At 44.6% G+C, this 21,083-nt stretch overlaps 1 protein-coding gene across 4 annotated transcripts in view; it reads left to right on the forward strand.

The window, feature by feature from the left end:
• The window catches only part of TRIM37 (tripartite motif containing 37), a 218,767-nt gene that overhangs the window by 42,109 nt on the left and 155,575 nt on the right, over window positions 1–21,083 (forward strand). For all 4 annotated transcript variants that reach the window (XM_069757342.1, XM_069757340.1, XM_069757341.1 and 1 more), the window contains exons 5-7: window positions 670–757; window positions 3,009–3,131; window positions 5,202–5,325. In XM_069757342.1, the coding sequence (XP_069613443.1) occupies window positions 670–757; window positions 3,009–3,131; window positions 5,202–5,325 (335 nt within the window). The remainder of the gene's footprint in view (window positions 1–669; window positions 758–3,008; window positions 3,132–5,201; window positions 5,326–21,083) is intronic.

The following is a 21,083-nucleotide window of genomic DNA, read 5'->3' on the forward strand; positions in this document are numbered from 1 at the left end:
CAGATTTTTAACTAAGGGGTAACATAATCTAAGGCTATGTGCACACGTTGCGGATTAGGCTTAGGAATTTCTGGTGCGGATTCTGCCTCTCCTGGCAGAAAACGCACCTGTGGTTCCGCAGCGTTTTTTGTGCGTTTTTGCTGCGGTTTTCTTGCGGATTTGCTGCGGTTTTTACCCCTGTGGTTTTCTATAATGGTACAAAAACGCTGCAGATTCACAAAAAAGAAGTGACAAGGTACTTCTTTTAAACCGCAGCGTTTCCGCAGCGGATTTTCCGCAAAGTGTGCACAACATTTTTTTTTTATTGATTTACATTGTACTGTAAATTGCGGATCTGCAGCGTTTCTGCACCTCAAAACGCTGCGGATCTGCAGAAAATCCGCAACGTGTGCACATACCCTAAATACTATAATATATTGGATCTAAAAAGCAATACAACCTTTTACGTACAAGAAATTTAGAAAGGATAGGAAGGAAAATTTATATTTGGATGTGACTACTTTTTTACGTAGTCCGTTAGGACCTCATTAGACCCAATTAGATGTCGAGAAGAGGTAAAAAAAAACTAAAATTAAATGATTTTTCATTGAAATTACATGAAACATGTAACTCAACATTTTACATCTTCCTGTCTGTGTTTCTCACTATTTCTTTTATTTTGTTTAAAAGATGTGAAAATCATCACGAAAAGCTCAGCGTATTTTGTTGGACATGTAAAATTTGCATCTGCCATCAATGTGCCCTCTGGGGAGGAATGGTGAGTTGGAGCAGCCTATTATTATTATTATTATTATTATTATTATTATTATGCTTTGCTTGTATAGTGCTGTCATACTGTGCAGCGCTTTATATACATTATCATTGCTGTTCCCAATGAATACCAGGAGGAAACCCATACAAACTCCTTGCAGGTATTTGTCCTTGGTGGGATTTGAACCCAAGGCTACTGTGTTTGCCCCTACACTTTCTTTTGTAAAAACTGAGCCAATGCTGACCTTTAGACTTCTGAAGACCACCCCTGTGCTTATGCCCCATTATGGCATATTAAAGAAGCTCTTCCAACAATATTTTTTTTATCTACTCCTGATCCTGTCTATGTAGCTTTGCTCCGTTATTATACCTACTGACTGCCATCTTCCCATTTTCCCAGCTCCGCTCCAGTCTTCTTTTAGGTAACGTGACTTAAATTCTGACTCCTGGGATCACACTGGTTTATGTGTGGACCGCAAGTTCCTTTCTCAGTGTAAGTTTATAGACAATCCTTTTGGGGCTCCATAGGCTTACATTGAAGCAAATGACACCACCGCACACTATGGCCCATATATAGGCTGAAAAAGAAGAGAAGCAGTCTCGCAACCCAGAACACGGGGAAGCCATTGATCGCTAAATATTTTGGCATACTTTCACTACATTACATAAATAATAAGACCAGATTTGTCTTGGTACATATAGTATATTAATTTCGTAAGGGGGACCATGGGCCATGCTTGTGACTTCCCAATACTCTTTCCCACATCCCCAGCCCCAAGTCCGCAAATCCTGTGTGCTAAACCATGGGAGTGATGGCTTTGGTTGCTTATTTATCTGCATTTTGAAAGGGATTTTCTCCGAGACCACTAGTTTGCCAGTTTTACCTAATCCAACACCCAGCAGTCCGGTTGTATGGGTTTGCCAGGAAAGATCTAGCAGGGTAGACATTAAATGGACCGACTTTGAGCTTTTTTCTGTATTACTATGGGTCTGCTTGACTTAACACTCGTATGAGCAATAGTTTAATCAGAAATGATGAAACACAACTAATTAAAATGGCTTTCTTTCTGTTCAGCTAATGTATCTTACTGTGGCACGATCAATAGAAGTCTAGAATACATAATCTTCTTTATACTCAGTGGCAGTTCCTCTTTATCTGATTAAACAGGCTTTTAGTTTAGATTCACAATGTCTGATTTTATTTTATTTTGTTTTATTTGTAACTTTTCCCCACGTTACATATCTTGCAAATTGTTGGTCTGAGTCCCTCCTCCCCATCACTCAAAACACCATACACACAGGCAGGAACGCTGAGCTCCTGCACAGAGCCGTGCCTTCTATGGAGCCTGTACACTTTGTCCTGTCTGTCTTTTTATATAATATATCTCTTATGTTTTCTCATCCTTGGGTTCGATTACCATCAGATCATGCAAGATTTATTGTGTGTATGTTCCTTGGGCCTTCTTTTCCTTAGCTTCCCATTAGGGCAGAATGTGTCAAGCCAGGTAGCAATAAACCCATCAGAACCTCTGGCACCACCGATTGAATTTACAACAATCATTGGACAAGGAAATGGATGTAGGAACAGATACAAAGCAACAGATCATGGCCACCTCGCGCCCAGGTCACTTTCACAAGGCATGGTGAGGAATATTTTAGCCAAGCCCCTACTTGGCTAACCAAAACATATCTGCCCATTCAATGTATATATACCTATAACAGAGATAAGTGACACCATGTAGAAACAGCACTCCACACACCCAAAATAATTACTGACCTGATAACCCCTTATAAGACAGGCGTAGTAAGGACTGATGCCTATCCAGTTGGTTCTTTGGTGGGACTAAACAATGTAGACCTGCAAACACTCTACCACTTGGGTTACCATTATGGCCATCTTTTAGGTGCAGCCCTGACCTGGCTGTGAGATATAGTCTCGACATAATAAGTTTCATGGGCAAAATGAAACATTAAATCCCAAATTTCATTCTAAGTAAGTTATCGTACAGTAAGAAAATAAATTGCTGCAAGAGTAATGTGTCTAATGGATGCCTAAAGAGCAAATTTATTTGGGCAACAATCTGTGATTTTTGGAAGTGTTGAGAACTACGGTAGGGGCATAATTTACCCATATTCCCTCAATTTTCCCGCATTTTAGAAGGATATAAAGAAGTGAAAGAAAAATGAGTAATTAAAATTCTGCACATTCTCCTGTGATTGTATAACATTACTAATGTGAGTATTTTGTTTTATTCCAGCATGGCGGACACACTTTTAAGCCACTGGCAGAAATTTATGAACAACATGTTACAAAAGTTAATGAAGAGGTGGCCAAGCTTCGACGGCGACTAATGGAATTAATTAGTCTTGTTCAAGAAGTGGTAAGAAATTTGATTATGTCTGCATAGATCAAAAGCTTGTAAGAAAATTGTATGAACACACACCGGTCCTTGTAAGCATTAAAGTAATTCGGGAAAACACGGCACTTCTGGAATTCTGGTGGTGCACAATTAGGATGACCAAATCGGTCAGCTGTGATGTAGAAATACTTGGCACTCATATAAGTGTATTCAAGAAATATTTATTGAATGTAGAAATTCCAGAAAATTAAGAAACGTTTCGGTCAACACCTGACCTTCATCCGTCATCTGGATAGAGGAGATCTGTGTGAGATTCTGCAGTGTCCACTACAGAAGTGCTTCCTGTCTTAGTAGTGGACACTGAAGACTCACACAGCACGTTGCCACACAATTCTCCTTTATCCAGATGACTGATGAAGGTCAGGTATTGACCGAAACGTCTCTTAATCTTCTGGAATTTCTTCATTCAATAAATAAGTTCTTGAATACACCTATGAGTGCCAAGTATTTCTACATCGCTTGTAAGCATTAAAACTGGAGTAATATATGTAAGCATGCTGGCTTATCTGACCATTGCATTCTGCTGTCTAACCGAGGAAGCTCAACTGTGGCCCTCCGTTCACTTTCTGTATGTCTGAGCTTTTCATGAAATTTTAATTTTCTCATAAAAGGGCCAAAAATGTATAACTTATCCCTATGATGGGTCATGAATAACAGAACAGTAAAGGGTTGAACACTTGTCACTCTCACTGATCAGCTGAAATCTTCCCTGGCAGCGGTTGGACACACACAGTGCACATAGATAACATCGCAGCTCTGTACGTTTTTTAGCATCTACTACAGAGTACAACAGTTATCTTCTCAAGATAATTCATCAATATGTTAAGGTGCCTTCACACATAACGATTTCGTTAACGATATCGTTGCTTTTTGTGACGTAGCAACGATATCGTTAACGAAATCGTTATGCGTGACAGCGACCAACGATCAGGCCCCTGCTGGGAGATCATTGGTCGCTAGGAATGCTGACGTGTGTGACGCCGATCCAGCAATGTCTTCACTGGTAACCAGGGAAAACATCAGGTTACTAAGCGCATGGCTGCGCTTAGTAACCCGATGTTTACCCTAGTTACCATTGTAAAAGTAAAAAAAAAAAAAAAAAACACTACATACTCCCATTCCGGTGTCTGTCCCCCGGCATCAGCTTCCCTGCACTGTGTCAGCGCCGGCCGGCCGTAAAGCAGAGCACAGCGGTGACGTTATTAATTTTATTTTAACACCCAAAAATAATTTTTCTACAATTCAATTGTACAGATTATAGGTGACATTAAATGTGTTATAAACAACACCTGGTTGCCCAAAGGGTAACCATAACGAAGAGATCCAGAGCAATATACAAAAAGGCTTTATTGGAAATAAAATAACATGCTAAAAAGTAGCCCAAGCACCCTAACATAAGGTGGAGGCTATGTGCAGTACATCATTAAGCATGGTAGTGGTATTATAACAACATATTTGGTTCCGTAACTAGCTGCCTAAGCATGCAGCTAGTTACGGAACCAAATATGTTGTTATAATACCACTACCATGTTTAATGATGTACTGCACATAGCCTCCACCTTATGTTAGGGTGCTTGGGCTACTTTTTAGCATGTTATTTTATTTCCAATAAAGCCTTTTTGTATATTGCTCTGGATCTCTTCGTTATGGTTACCCCTTGGGCAACCAGGTGTTGTTTATAGTGTATTGGAAGTGCCAGTATTATTGGACATTGGTGAGGACATTAAATGTGTGAAAACTTCTGAAATAATTATTCTCTGTATGATTTTATTTTTTACATGACCAAAACCTGCTATTTTAAGGTTTGTAGCTATTTTATATCCACTGTTTCATTAGGTGAATTCTTCTAATTAGTGATAGCATGAGTTTACGTTGCTCTATGCTTTAAGAGATAATTGCATAATGGTGATAGTCCACAAAAAAAGTCTATTTTACAAAACTAAATGCTACAGCAAGTATCTCGAATGTATTGTTAGAGATCCATATTGTTGCAGATGTGCAATTTTTGGGACTAATATTTCTTTGTGGTAGGAGCGAAATGTTGAAGCTGTCCGAAGTGCAAAGGATGAGCGGGTTCGAGAAATCCGTAACGCTGTCGAAATGATGATTGCCAGGCTTGACACTCAACTCAAAAATAAGCTAATCACTCTTATGGGTAAGCTATTAAATTCATGTAAACCATATTTAGAAAGGATCCGTCATAGTATTACAGGCTTCCTCTTTTTGATGTAAACATTACGACATCTTGGAGAAATATGTATATACTAGCTGAAGAGCCCGGCGTTGCCTGGGCGTAATAAATATCTGTGGTTAGTTATAGCACCTCACTTCTCTTATTTTCCCATCATGCCTCTCATTTTCCCTCTCACATATTTCATTTCCCCCCCCCTCAAACCTCTCATTTTCCCCCTCACTCCTCTCATTCCCTCCTCACTCCTCTCATTCCCCCCTAACACTTGTCATTTCAACCTCACATCTGTCATTTTCCAATCACTCCACTATTTTCCCTCAGTCCTCTCATTTTGCACTCACACCTTTTCATTTTCACCTCACACCTCTAATTTTCCCCTCAGTGTATACATGTTTGTCATCTCCCTTATATATAGTATACACCTTTATGTCATCTCCTGTATATAGTATATACCTGTATGTCCTCTCCCCTGTAAATAGTATATACCTGCTGTATGTCATCTCCTGTATATAGTGTATACCTGTATGTCATCTCCTATATATAGCATATATCTGTATGTCATCTCTTGTATATAGTATATACCTGTATGTCCTCTCCCCTGTATATAGTATATACCTGCTGTATGTCATCTCCTCCTCTTTATACCTATGTGTCATCTCTTTTATAAAGTATATACCTGTATGTCATCTCCTCCTGTATATAGTATATACGTGTGTCATCTCCCCTGTATATAGTATGTACCTGTATGTAATCTCCTGTATATAGTATATACCTGTCATCTCCTCCTGTATATAGTATATACCTGTGTCATCTCCTCCTGTATATAGTATATACCTGTCATCTCCTGTATATAGTATATACCTGTATGTCCTCTCCTCCTGTATATAGTATATACCAGTGTGTCATCTCCTCCTGTATGTAATATATACCTGTATGTCATCTCCTGTATATTGTATATACCTGTGTCATCTCCTCCTGTATATAGTATATACCTGTATGTCATCTCCCCTGTATATAGTATGTACATGTATGTCATTGCTCCTGTATATAGTATATACGGGTCATCCCTCCTGTATATAGTATATACCTGTAAGTCATCTCCTGTATATAGTATATACCTGTGTCATCCCTCCTGTATATAGTATATATCTGTGTTGTCACCTCCCCTGTATATAGTATATACCTGTGTCATCCCTCCTGTATATAGTATATATCTGTGTCATCTCTCCTGTATATAGTATATATCTGTATGTCATCTCCTCCTGTATTAGACCTCGTTCACACGTTATTTGGTCAGTATTTTTACCTCCGTATTTGTAAGCTAAATTGGCTGCCTGATAAATCCCCAGCCAACAGGAAGCCCTCCCCCCTGGCAGTATATATTAGCTCACACATACACATAATAGACAGGTCATATGACTGACAGCTGCCGTATTTCTTTCTCGCTTCATTGGGGGACACAGGTAACCATCGGTGTATGCTGCTGTCGCTAGGAGGCTGACACTATGCAAATAAAAAAGAAGTAACTCCTCCCCGGCAGTATATATCCTCCGACAGGCACCAGGCAACTCAGTTTTTACTTAGTGTCTGTAGGAGGCGGACCTGGATCTAACACCAGATCCGCATTTATTTTACAGGGATTTGTTGTGTGTTGTTAATCATTTCCCTTTCTTTTTCAGATGCTTTCTTCAGGGTAACAGGGTGCAGTTCTCTCACCCTGTTTTCCCCACATTAAGCGACCGAGAGAGCAGTGTGGTATCACCCACATCGCACCCTCTTGGACCCGCTGGGCAGGACTTCGTCCCCTGTCACCCTTCGGGTGTATCAGGGTGACTATCCTGGTGGCCAGTCCTTGCCCTGTCCCCCCCCCCCCCCCCATCCCTCTCCTCGGAGAGGGCCGAGAGGAAGACGGAGGATTTTTACTTCCAGGACCCTTCTTACTAGCCAGAGGCTCCTGACGCGATCCTCGACTACCAGGTAGCAGAACTTCAGATCCGTTTGTCTTTCCCAATCCCCCCCCCCCCCCGCTGCCCTAGATGTAAGCAATGCACACTCTCCTCGGAGCACTTAGCGTATTTCTCCCGCAGCGTTCCTCCTTGCAGTAATCGCCGCGGCTCTAGCGTTCATTTATTAGGGACAGCAGGGGATCCTGAGGCAACGGGCGCCTTTTTATTTGAATCATCACGCCGTTTTTTTGTTTACCAGCGCGCGCCTTTCGGCTCTTCTTTTCTGGCACTGCCCATCTTTCAGGCGTGCGCGCCGTTCTTCTTTCTTTGGCGCCCGGCTGGCCACGCCCCAGCATCTTTGCCCTGCGTCCCCGCGGGCACGCCTTCCCCGGGGTCCAGCGCCGACTGTGGGCGTCTTTTCTCTTGGGAAGCTCTTTTTCTCTCTCCCTTATGCGCCTGGACACGCCCACTTCCAGCGCGTTTCTTCCCGTGCTGAGAGAAGCCGACTTCCTCCTTCTGCCTGGTCTCCATCGCGTCGCGTGGGGCCCTAGGATCCCTGGGAGACACAATCTCCCGCAACTGCCGCTGTCGCTGGGTTTTGGTAGGCTTGCGCTGCTTCTTTCTCTGGCTGTACTCCTCCCTGCACTATTGTCTCTGCACCTGCAGCAAGTGGTTCTACCTCTACCTATGTCCAACCCCGCACCCGGCTATACCACTACGGTCATCCACTACACCTGCGCTCCCTGTAAGAAAAAGTGGGCTTCCAGTCGGCCATCTCCTTTCTGCTCGTCCTGCATTCCTTCCATCATGTCTGTCCCTCGGTAAGCTCCTAGGTCTCACAGAGGCAGGCCAAAAAAAGATACAGAAAGAGGACCCTGTCTAGATCCTCTTCCAGTTCACGAATCACGCCGGCATACCCCTATCTGCCCGTTCCCCCTCCTCGCAGGCGGACGTCGGGACTGACGTAGCCTATCAGTTGGAATCTGATTTGGATGCAGATCAGACTTCCGGAACACAGGATATGGTTGATAGCCTTATTTCGGCTATTATTCAGACGCTTGAGCTTAAGAAGGAAGAGACAACCTCTCAGGACGTCTGTTTCATTTAAACGTCCCTTAAGAGTTTTTCCCAATCACAAGGAGTTTGACAACACTACGTCTAGACACTGGGAAAACCCTGGAAAACGTTTCCCTGGAAGGAAACGGCTGCACGTTTTATACCCTTTTCACTCAGACCTTGTTAGCAAATGGTCCGAGTCTCCTAAGGTCGACCCGCCTGTGTCAAGATTATCCTCAGACTGTTTTGTCTATTCCGGACGCGGCATCTCTTAAGGATCCCACGGACAGACAAATCGAGGCATTATCCAAATCGGCATTTGAGGCTTCTGGAGCCTCTCTCTGTCCTAGTTTCGCCTCTTCATGGGTAGCAAAAGCTGTATCAGCCTGGGCCAAGACCCTGCGCAGAGGCATTTTGGCCTGCGCTCCTGCTGAGGAACTGTCTGATTTGGTGGATCAGATTTCTCTTGCGGGTAAATACCTCATGAATGCCTCCCTGGATGCAGCTGCTTGATCGGCGAGGGCTAACAGTAACATTGTGGCCATTCGCCGAGTTCTTTGGCTTAAAGCGTGGAAAGCAATCCCGCTTCTAAAAAATCCCTCACTGGCCTGCCCTTCCAGGGCTCCAGACTCTGCGGCACACAGCTGGATCAAATGATCTTGGACGCTGCGGGTGGTAAGAGTACCTCCTTACCTCAGTCCAAGCTTAGACGCCCCTTCAATAAGAATGGCCCCCAGTCCTTTCATCCCTTACGGTCCTTTACCTCCTCAGGAAACCCCGCTTGTCAGGACCAGTTTTCCGCCCATGGAGAACGGAGGAAACCTTCCTTCAGGCCTCCCCCGCACTGGAGAACTAAGAGCTGCTCCTCAAATCCTTCCGGACCTCGAGGCCACAGATATTCTAATAAATGACTGGTCGCCCCCACCTGGAAATCCTTCCAGGGTGGGAGGCCGGCTTCTTCTGTTCTCGGAGGTTTGGCTATTGGTAGTCGACGACGCCTGGGTCAGGGAGATCGTCACCTCAGCCTACAAGATAGAATTTTCTTCGCCCCCAGGAAGACGTTTCTTTCTCTCTCATCCTCCCAAACAGTCCTCTCATCACCCAGGGCTTTCCAGGCCGTCGATTCCCTCCTCGCTTCAGGAGTTATAGTTCTGGTCCCTTATCACGAGCGGTTTTCGGGTTTTTACTCAAACCTGTTCGTGGTTCCAAAAAAGGACGGCTCTCTCCGCCCAATTTTGGATCTCAAGCAGTTAAACCGCCATCTCCTAATTTGACACTTCAAAATGGAATCACTGGGCTCGGTGATCGCTTCCATGGAACCGAAAGAATTTCTGTGTTCCATTGGCATTCGGGATGCATACCTACACATCCCGATTTGCGTACAGCATCAGAGGTTCCTCCGTTTCGCGATCCAAGAACATCATTATCAGTTCACGGCTCTCCCTTTCGGTTTGGCGTCTGCTCCCAGGGTCTTTACGAAGGTCATGGCAGCGGTCATGGCCATTCTGCGTTCAAAAAGGATTCCAGTAATCCCATACCTCGACAATCTCCTGATCAAGGGTTCGTCTCGTCGGGATTGCAGCCAGAGCCTCCAGCTTACTCTGGACACGCTTATTCGCCTCGGCTGGATAATCAACTATCAGAAGTCCTCCTTGATTCCAACCCAACGTCTGGAGTTCCTGGGCGTGGAATTCAACACCTCTCAGGCTCAGGTCTTCCTCCCCAAGGTGAAGTTCCTTTCTCTTCGTCGGGGTGTCAGAGCACTAAAGGGCCCGAACCCCTCTGCCTCTCCGCCTCGCCATGAGGGTTCTGGGGAAAATGGTCGCTTCCATGGAAGCGGTTCCCTATGCTCAGTTCCACTCTCGCCCCCTCCATCTGGCCCTTCTGGCTGTCTGGGACAGGAACCCACTTTCCCTGGACCGCCCGCTTCGCCTCCCTCCCAAGGTAAAGCAGTCTCTCACTTGGTGGACCCTATCCACATCCATTCTGTGTGGGAGGTAATTTGTTCCCCTCCGCTGGCAGGTCATCACCACTGACGCCAGCCTCCAGGGATGGGGAGCGGTCTTTCTCCACCTCACGGCCCAGGGCCGCTGGACTGCTCAAAAGGCACGTCTTCCTATCAACTTCTTGGAAATCAGAGCCATCTTTCTAGCCCTCGTCCGCTGGCAGTCCCTCCTTTCGGGAAAGCCGGCCTGCATCCAGTCGGACAACGCCACAGCCGTGGCTTACATAAACCATCAGGGAGGGACTCGCAGCAGACAGGTCATGACGGAAGTGGCAAAAATTCTGCACTGGGCGGAGAACCACGTTCCCTCTATATCAGCCGTCCACATCCCAGGGGTGGACAATTAGGAAGCCGACTTCCTCAGTTGCCAAGGCCTCATGGCGAACGAGTGGTCTCTCCTCCCCTCAATCTTCAACCAGATTTGTCAGAGGTGGGGCGTTCCAGACGTCGACTTAATGGCTTCCTGGGCAAACCACAAGGTCCCCCAGTACGTTTCCAGATCTTGGGATCCGATGGCCGTCGGATGCGACACTCTCATGATCTCGTGGGCCCAGTTCCAGATGCCTTACCTGTTCCCACCCCTCCCCTTGATCCCAAGGGTCGTAAAAAAGATCAAGGCAGAAGGGGTCCCTGTACTCTTGGTAGCTCCAGATTGGCCTCGCAGGGCCTGGTATGCGGGACTAGTGAACATGCTATCGGACGTTCCATTGAGACTACCGGATCGTCCGGATCTTCTTTCACAGGGGCTCCTCTTCCACCCGAATTCTCAGTCTCTGAATTTAATGGTATGGCCGTTGAGGCCGCGGTCCTGAAGGACGCTGGCTTTTCTCACAGCGTCATCCAGACTTTGATAAAAGCAAGAAAACCGGCTTTCTCGCGTATCTACCACAGATGTTGGAAGGCCTTTTTCCGATGGTGTGAGGACAACAGTCTGTTTCCTATGACCTTTTCCCTTCCATCCCTTCTCGGTTTCCTTCAAGCGGGTCTTGATTCGGGACTTTCCTTGAGCACCTTGGAGGGTCAGATTTCCGCTCTGTCCATCCTTTTTCAAAGAGACCTGGCCACTCTTCCACAGGTGAGGACCTTTATCCAAGGGGTCGCTCATATATCCCCTTATCATCCTCCTATCGAGCCTTGGGACCTCAACCTCGTGTTTGACGCTCTCCAGTGTTCGCCTTTTGAACTGATTCGAGACATCTCTTTTTCGCTTCTATCATGGAAAGTGGCCTTCTTGGTCGCCATCACCTCGATTAGGAGTGTATCTGAACTGGCAGCATTGTCTTGTCGTTCTCCCTTTCTAATGCTGCACCAGGACAAGGTGGTTCTTCGACCGGTTCCTTCCTTTCTACCAATGGTAGTTTCGGCATTTCACATCAATGAGGACATCATCCTCCCTTCCTTGTGCCCTTCCCCGGTTCATCCCTTGGAGAAATCTCTTCACAAGTTGGATGTGGTCAGGGCTTTCCGGATTTATCTTTCCAGAACTGCTTCTTTTCGTCAGGCCAACCCTCTGATTACCGTCTCGGAAGGGCGTCGAAAGGGGCTCCCCGCCTCCAAGTCCACAATTGCTCGTTGGATTCGTTCGGCAGTTCTGGAGGCATACCGTGTCCAAAACAAACGGCCTCCTTCGGGAGTGAAGGCTCACTCTACCCGGGCTGTGGGAGCTTCCTGGGTAATTCGTCACCAAGCTTCGGCCTCGCAGGTTTGCAAGGCCGCAGCGTGCTCATCCATTCACACCTTTGTAAAATTCTACAAGGTGCATACTCAGGCTTCTGCGGACGCGAGCCTGGGTAGGAAGATACTGCAGGCGGCGGTTTCTCACTGGCCGACCTAACTCCTCTCTTTCTGCAGAATATCCCGCCCTAGGGACTGCTTTTGGACGTCCCATGGTTACCTGTGTCCCCCAATGAAGCGAGAAAGAAAGAGGGATTTTTGGTTCTTACCGTAAAATCTCTTTCTTGGAGCATTCATTGGGGGACACAGCACCCTCCCTTTACGTTGTACCGTGTTGGCCAAAGTGCCGTTGTTGTGGGTTGGTACATAGGTTGAGTTTAATTTTTACTTGTTCCTACTATACTGCTTTTGCACCAACTGAGTTGCCTGGTGCCTGTCGGAGGATATATACTGCCGGGGAGGAGTTATTTCTTCTTTATTTGCATAGTGTCAGCCTCCTAGCGACAGCAGCATACACCCATGGTTACCTGTGTCCCCCAATGAAGGCTCCAAGAAAGAGATTTTACGGTAAGAACCAAAAATCCCTCTTTCCTATGTGGTACATTTGTTGCTCTTGTAATTTGTCTGCTTATTAATCAGATTTTTATTTTTGAAGGATAATACCAGACTTGTGTGTGTTAGGGCGAGTTTCATGTGTCAAGTTGTATGTGGCGACATGCATGTAGCGACTTTTTGTGTGTCGAGTTGCATGTGACAGGTTAGTGTAGCTAGTTGTGTGCAGCAAGTTTTGCGCGTGGCGAGTTTTGAGCGGTGACTTTTGTGTTTCGACTTTTATGTGGCGAGGTTGGTGTATGTGTGGTGAAATGTGTGCTGAGGGTGGTATATGTGTTCAAGCACGTGGTAGTGTGTGGCGCATTTTGTGTGTGTGTTCATATCCCCGTGTGTGGTGAGTATCCCATGTCGGGGCCCCACCTTAGCAACTGTACGGTATATACTCCTTGGCGCCATCGCTCTCATTCTTTAAGTCCCCCTTGTTCACATCTGGCAGTTGTCAATTTGCCTCCAACACTTTTCCTTTAACTTTTTCCCCATTATGTAGATAGGGGCAAAATTGTTTGGTGAATTGGAAAGCGCGGGGTTAAAATTTCGCCTCACAACATAGCCTATGACGCGCTCGGGGGCCAGACGTGTGACTGTGTAAAATTTAAATCATCCCAAACAAAACGTGCAACACAAAGACACAGTATAAAATTAATTTTATTAATGGTAGTATAAAGTACAAAATAATAATAATATACAAAAATAAAGCTGATAAAATTAGAACACACTATGGTGGTATAATAGGACACCTCAAATATAAACAAACTAAATAAATCATGCCAATACGTATATGGCACTAATATTGCACACAAAATATGATAAATATATAATTATGTATACCCAGATAGAGAAATAGTGAAAAAATATATTGTATATATAACTAATATAATGAAAAAATAGCAAAAATGCACAAGATAAAAAAATATAAAAAAATTAATAAAGGTACTAAAAAACAGTGTATGTGGAAAAAACTAATAAACACAAAAATATATATAAGAAAAAATATAAAAAAATATTTATACTGCTAGATATATTGCACAACCCAACTAATAATATATATACCGTATATACTCGAGTATAAGCCGACCCCCCCTAATTTTGCCACAAAAAACTGGGAAAACTTGTTGACTCGAGTATAAGCCTTGGGTGGAAAATGCAGCAGCTACCGGTGAATTTCAAAAATAAAAATAGATGCTCCATACCGTTCATTATTGCCCCATAGCTGTGCCATATAGTGCTCTGCACCGTTCGTTATTGCCCCATAGATGTACCATAGAAAGGTGTGCCATATAGTTCTCTGCACCGTTCATTCTTGCCCCATAACTGTGCCATATAATGCTCTGCACCGTTCTTTCTTGCCCCATAGCTGTGCCATGTAGTGCTCTGCACCGTTCATTCTTGCCCCATAACTGTGCCATATAATGCTCTGCACCATTTTCTTGCCCCATAGCTGTGCCATGTAGTGCTCTGCACCGTTCATTCTTGCCCCATAACTGTGCCATATAGTGCTCTGCACCGTTCATTTTTGCCCCATAAGTGTGCCATATAGTGCTCTGCACCGTTCATTTTTGCCCCATAGATGCTCCATATAAATCTGTGCCATTGCTGCTGCTGCAATAATAATAAAAAAAAAAGCCATACTCCCCTCTCTTGATTGCAGCTCCCGGCGTCTCGTTCCGGCGTCCGGTCCCGGCGTCTCTCCGCACTGACTGATCAGGCAGAGGGAGCCGCGCACACTATATGCGTCATCGCACCCTCTGACCTGAACAGTCAGAGCGCAGAGACGCCGGGAAGATGAAGCGGCACCGGGAAGATGGAGCGGCGCCCGGCGGCTGGAACGGGGACAGGTGAATATAATACTCACCTAGTCCTGCCGCTGCCCCTGCCTGTCACACTGTCCCCGGGTGCCGCGGCTCTTCCTGTCAGCGGTGACTGGCACCGCTCAGAGGAATGAATGTGGCTCCATCCCTATGGGAGTGGAGTCCATATTCATGAGTTTAATGAGCGGTCCCACGTGACCGCTGAAGAGGGGAAGAGCTGCAGCACCCGGAGACCGTGGGACGGGCAGGGGGAACGTCAGGAGCGCCGGGACTAGGTGAGTATGCCTCAGCGCCCTCTCCCCCCTCACCCGCCGACCCTGCCACCCACCGTGACTCGAGTATAAGCCGAGAGGGGCACTTTCAGCCCAAAAATTTGGGCTGAAAATCTCGGCTTATACTCGAGTATATACGGTATATATGTGTGGGCGGAAGAAGGCATTCAGCCGAAACGTACGTAGGGACTGAGCACCTATAGGTATGTGGAGCCTCTTTTAACTATCTTATTTTTATTTATGCTACCTATGCTGTTGCTAGTGTACAATAGCGGCGGTTTTATTTAGGCACTGTCTGCACTTTAGTACCCTAATTATATTACCCTATCTTACTACTGCTGCAATACTTTCTATTGTGGGTTCTAGCGTGGCACTGTGCAATATAAGGTACCCAGTATTAGCTTACAGCATATCTGCATTTTATTAGTAGCACATAGTATATTATATGCAGGTTTTTTTGCACTTTCCAGCGTCTAGATCTAGCAATATTTGCATGAATTTGTACAATTTAGGGACCCAGGTGGATTTATAGTATTAGCACATTTGCACTTTATATTGGTACACTTTATATTATATGCAGGTGTCATGATCTGTACTTTTGCCCTGTCCTGTGTTTAAAGTGGTATGCCATTTGATGTATGTAACTGTTCTCTGGTTTCTATTAGCTGTAATTTATGTATTTTCTTGTGCTGGGAGTTCACCTGTAACAATATGTCTCCTTCCCCCAATACTTGCAGCCCTAAGCTCTAATGTAATTAAGCTTTGTCAACATCACTAGTGGAGGAATAGCCATTCTTCCTCACAGCAGGTGGCTAGTCAAATGTACATACTACATAGATTAAGCTGAGCCCACCAGTCTAGAATCTTCTGGTGGACCCAACCATTGAATAGAAGGTGTGACCCCTACCCCCCTTCATGGGCGGATCCCAGGAGCTCAGACAATCCATTCTTATTTTGAGATCAGATGTGAGTTGATCCTTGAAGGAGAAGGAGTGGAGATTCTTAGCTGAGGCAAGACCCCATGTCCATCTGGGACTGCGGAAGCGAACGGGGCGAGGCTTGAGCTGAGGACATATCTCGTCGTTCGTGGGATTGTATTGGGATCCTTTGGACTCGTGTAACATAGTAACATAGTTAGTAAGGCCGAAAAAAGACATTTGTCCATCCAGTTCAGCCTATATTCCATCATAATAAATACCCAGATCTACGTCCTTCTACAGAACCTAATAATTGTATGATACAATATTGTTCTGCTCCAGGAAGACATCCAGGCCTCTCTTGAACCCCTCGACTGAGTTCGCCATCACCACCTCCTCAGGCAAGCAATTCCAGATTCTCACTGCCCTAACAGTAAAGAATCCTCTTCTATGTTGGTGGAAAAACCTTCTCTCCTCCAGACGCAAAGAATGCCCCCTTGTGCCCGTCACCTTCCTTGGTATAAACAGATCCTCAGCGAGATATTTGTATTGTCCCCTTATATACTTATACATGGTTATTAGATCGCCCCTCAGTCGTCTTTTTTCTAGACTAAATAATCCTAATTTCGCTAATCTATCTGGGTATTGTAGTTCTCCCATCCCCTTTATTAATTTTGTTGCCCTCCTTTGTACTCTCTCTAGTTCCATTATATCCTTCCTGAGCACCGGTGCCCAAAACTGGACACAGTACTCCATGTGCGGTCTAACTAGGGATTTGTACAGAGGCAGTATAATGCTCTCATCATGTGTATCCAGACCTCTTTTAATGCACCCCATGATCCTGTTTGCCTTGGCAGCTGCTGCCTGGCACTGGCTGCTCCAGGTAAGTTTATCATTAACTAGGATCCCCAAGTCCTTCTCCCTGTCAGATTTACCCAGTGGTTTCCCATTCAGTGTGTAATGGTGACATTGATTCCTTCTTCCCATGTGTATAACCTTACATTTATCATTGTTAAACCTCATCTGCCACCTTTCAGCCCAAGTTTCCAACTTATCCAGATCCATCTGTAGCAGAATACTATCTTCTCTTGTATTAACTGCTTTACATAGTTTTGTATCATCTGCAAATATCGATATTTTACTGTGTAAACCTTCTACCAGATCATTAATGAATATGTTGAAGAGAACAGGTCCCAATACTGACCCCTGCGGTACCCCACTGGTCACAGCGACCCAGTTAGAGACTATACCATTTATAACCACCCTCTGCTTTCTATCACTAAGCCAGTTACTAACCCATTTACACACATTTTCCCCCAGACCAAGCATTCTCATTTTGTGTACCAACCTCTTGTGCGGCACGGTATCAAACGCTTTGGAAAAATCGAGATATACCACGTCCAATGACTCACCGTGGTCCAGCCTATAGCTTACCTCTTCATAAAAATTGATTAGATTGGTTTGACAGGAGCGATTTCTCATAAACCCATGCTGATATGGAGTTAAACAGTTATTCTCATTGAGATAATCCAGAATAACATCCCTCAGAAACCCTTCAAATATTTTACCAACAATAGAGGTTAGACTTACTGGCCTATAATTTCCAGGTTCACTTTTAGAGCCCTTTTTGAATATTGGCACCACATTTGCTATGCGCCAGTCCTGCGGAACAGACCCTGTCGCTATAGAGTCCCTAAAAATAAGAAATAATGGTTTATCTATTACATTACTTAGTTCCCTTAGTACTCGTGGGTGTATGCCATCCGGACCCGGAGATTTATCTATTTTAATCTTATTTAGCCGGTTTCGCACCTCTTCTTGGGTTAGATTGGTGACCCTTAATATAGGGTTTTCATTGTTTCTTGGGATTTCACCTAGCATTTCATTTTCCACCGTGAATACCGTGGAGAAGAAGGTGTTTAATATGTTAGCTTTTTCCTCGTCATCTACAACCATTCTTTCCTCACTATTTTTTAAGGGGCCTACATTTTCAGTTTTTATTCTTTTACTATTGATATAGTTGAAGAACAGTTTGGGATTAGTTTTACTCTCCTTAGCAATGTGCTTCTCTGTTTCCTTTTTGGCAGCTTTAATTAGTTTTTTAGATAAAGTATTTTTCTCCCTATAGTTTTTTAGAGCTTCAATGGTGCCATCCTGCTTTAGTAGTGCAAATGCTTTCTTTTTACTGTTAATTGCCTGTCTTACTTCTTTGTTTAGCCACATTGGGTTTTTCCTATTTCTAGTCCTTTTATTCCCACAAGGTATAAACCGCTTACACTGCCTATTTAGGATGTTCTTAAACATTTCCCATTTATTATCTGTATTCTCATTTCTGAGGATATTGTCCCAGTCTACCAGATTAAGGGCATCTCTAAGCTGGTCAAACTTTGCCTTCCTAAAGTTCAGTGTTTTTGTGACTCCCTGACAAGTCCCCCTAGTGAAAGACAGGTGAAACTGTACAATATTGTGGTCGCTATTTCCTAGATGCCCAACCACCTGCAGATTTGTTATTCTGTCAGGTCTATTAGATAGTATTAGGTCTAAAAGTGCTGCTCCTCTGGTTGGATTCTGCACCAATTATGAAAGATAATTTTTCTTGGTTATTAGCAGAAACCTGTTGCCTTTATGGGTTTCACAGGTTTCTGTTTCCCAGTTAATATCCGGGTAGTTAAAGTCCCCCATAACCAGGACCTCATTATGGGTTGCAGCTTCATCTATCTGCTTTAGAAGTAGACTTTCCATGCTTTCTGTTATATTTGGGGGTTTGTAACAGACCCCAATGAGAATTTTGTTACCATTTTTCCCTCCATGAATTTCAACCCATATGGACTCGACATCTTCATTCCCTTCGCTAATATCCTCCCTTAAAGTGGACTTTAGACAAGACTTTACATAGAGACAAACCCCTCCTCCTCTCCGATTTTTACGATCCTTTCTAAACAGACTGTAACCCTGTAAGTTAACTGCCCAGTCATAGCTTTCATCTAACCATGTCTCGGTTATTCCCACTATGTCAAAGTTACCTGTAGATATTTCTGCTTCTAGTTCTTCCATCTTGTTTGTCAGGCTTCTGGCGTTTGCGAGCATGCAGTTTAGAGGATTTTGTTTTGTTCCAATCTCCTCACTGTGGATTGTTTTAGAAATGTTCTTACCTCCCTTCTGAGTATGTTTTCCTGGGTCGTCTTTGTACGAGTCTAATGTTTTTCTTCCCGTCCCCTCTTCTTCTAGTTTAACGCCCTCCTGATGAGTGTAGCGAGTCTTCTGGCGAATGTGTGTTTCCCAGGTTTGTTGAGGTGTAGTCCGTCTCTGGCGAGGAGTCCATCATACCAGTAATTCACACCGTGGTCCAGGAATCCAAATCCTTGTTGTCTGCACCATCGTCTTAGCCAGTTGTTTGCATCAAGGATCCTGTTCCATCTCCTGGTGCCATGCCCATCTACTGGAAGGATAGAAGAAAAAACTACCTGTGCATCCAGTTCCTTTACTTTCTTCCCCAACTCTTCAAAGTCCTTGCAGATTGTCGGTAGGTCCTTCCTTGCCGTGTCATTGGTGCCAACATGTATCAGAAGAAATGGGTGGACGTCCTTGGAGCTGAAGAGCTTTGGTATCCTATCGGTCACATCCTTGATCATCGCACCTGGAAGGCAGCATACTTCTCTTGCAGTTATGTCCGGTCTGCAGATGGCTGCTTCTGTGCCTCTCAGTAGTGAGTCTCCCACCACCACCACTCTTCGTTGCTTCTTGGCTGTACTTTTTGCTGTCACTTGTTGCTGTGTGCCCTTTTCTTTTTTGCTTGCTGGTATTGCTTCATTCTTAGGTGTGCCATCTTCATCCTCTACAAAGATTTGATATCGGTTCTTCAGTTGTGTGGTTGGTGATTTCTCCATGGTCTTCTTGCTTCTTTTGGTCACATGCTTCCACTCATCTGCTTTTGGAGGTTCTCTGACACTTTTTGCACCTTCTGTGACCAGTAGAGATGCTTCTGTTCTGTCTAGAAAGTCTTCATTCTCTTTGATGAGTTTCAAAGTTGCTATTCTTTCTTCCAGATAGTGTGGACTATTGCTTTGTTACCTGGCACAAGGATTATCGGGAGGTGCCCCCGAACCTGTTCCGTTGGACTAATTGTGGACTCTGTAGCTCTACCTACATGTGTTGTTCCAGCGTTCTTGATAATAAATCTGTGGAATCATCCCTTGGCCTGTTGCCCCTTCTTGCTCTGCCGTACACCCCGTCACAAACTGGTGGCAGCAGTGGGATCAGAGCAGAAGGAATGGAGGACAAAGGCCCATCAACATCGGGAACCAACACCGCAGAGTACAAGAACTGGACTTTGGGGAGCCTACAATCAAAGGCCCGTGAAGTAGGAGTCCGTTTTAAGGGACTCTCCAAGGAGCAGCTTATTGAGGCTTTGGAAAGAGTTCGCCTGCAAGATGACGCTGAGGAAGGATCCTCACAGCAAATGGAGGAAAGACTGCAGCCGGAGGTAAATACCCAAAAAAGTCAGTGGGTTATGTGGTACGAGGAGGAGTTGGCATTGCTGGGAGAAGAGGCCACCATAGACTATAAGAAAGAGGCCTTTCACCGAGCTCAAGAGAGGGAGAGGGAGGCCATTTACAGAGCCGAGGAGAGGGAGGCCATTCACAGAACCGAGGAGAGGGAGGCCATTCACAGAGCCGAGGACAGAGCTCAGGAGATGGCCTTGCTGGAGAGGCAGATCGCTTTGGAAGCAGCTAGAAGCTCCAGACAGACTCTAACCCCAGCACCCACCATGAGGGAACTCCCCAGAGTGTCCCGCAAAGACTTCAAGCCCTTTAATGAGGCTGCAGGCGACATTGAGGGCTTCTTCCAGGACTTTGAGCATCAGTGTCGATTAATGGAAGTCCCAGAAAGGGACCGAGTCCGACATCTGGTGGGGCTCTTAGAGGGTGGAGCTGCCGCAGCCTATAGAGCTATGGACCCTCAGGGGAACTGTGAGTATGCGGAGATTAAACGGACTATTCTAGAACATTATGCTGTTACCCCAGACACTTACAGGACTCAGTTCCGTACTTTAGCCTGTGATGAGGAAGTGTCTTTCAAGATGTATGCCCACAGACTCAAACAGATATGTCGTCGCTGGCTGGAGGCAGTTGGGTTGTGCAATATATCTAGCAGTATAAATATTTTTTTAGATTTTTTTTTTACATTTTTTCTTATATATTTTTGTGTTTATTAGTTTTTTCCACATACACTGTTTTTTAGTACCTTTATTAATTTTTTTATATTTTTTTTATCTTGTGCATTTTTGCTATTTTTTCATTATATTATTTATATATACAATATAGTGTATTTTTTTCACTATTTCTCTATCTGGGTATATATAATTATATATTTATCATATTTTGTGTGCAATATTAGTGCCATATAGGTATTGGCATTATTTAGTTTGTTTA

This window comes from Ranitomeya imitator, chromosome 3, assembly GCF_032444005.1.
Source record: "Ranitomeya imitator isolate aRanImi1 chromosome 3, aRanImi1.pri, whole genome shotgun sequence".
In the NCBI taxonomy this organism is placed as follows: Eukaryota; Metazoa; Chordata; class Amphibia; order Anura; family Dendrobatidae; genus Ranitomeya; species Ranitomeya imitator.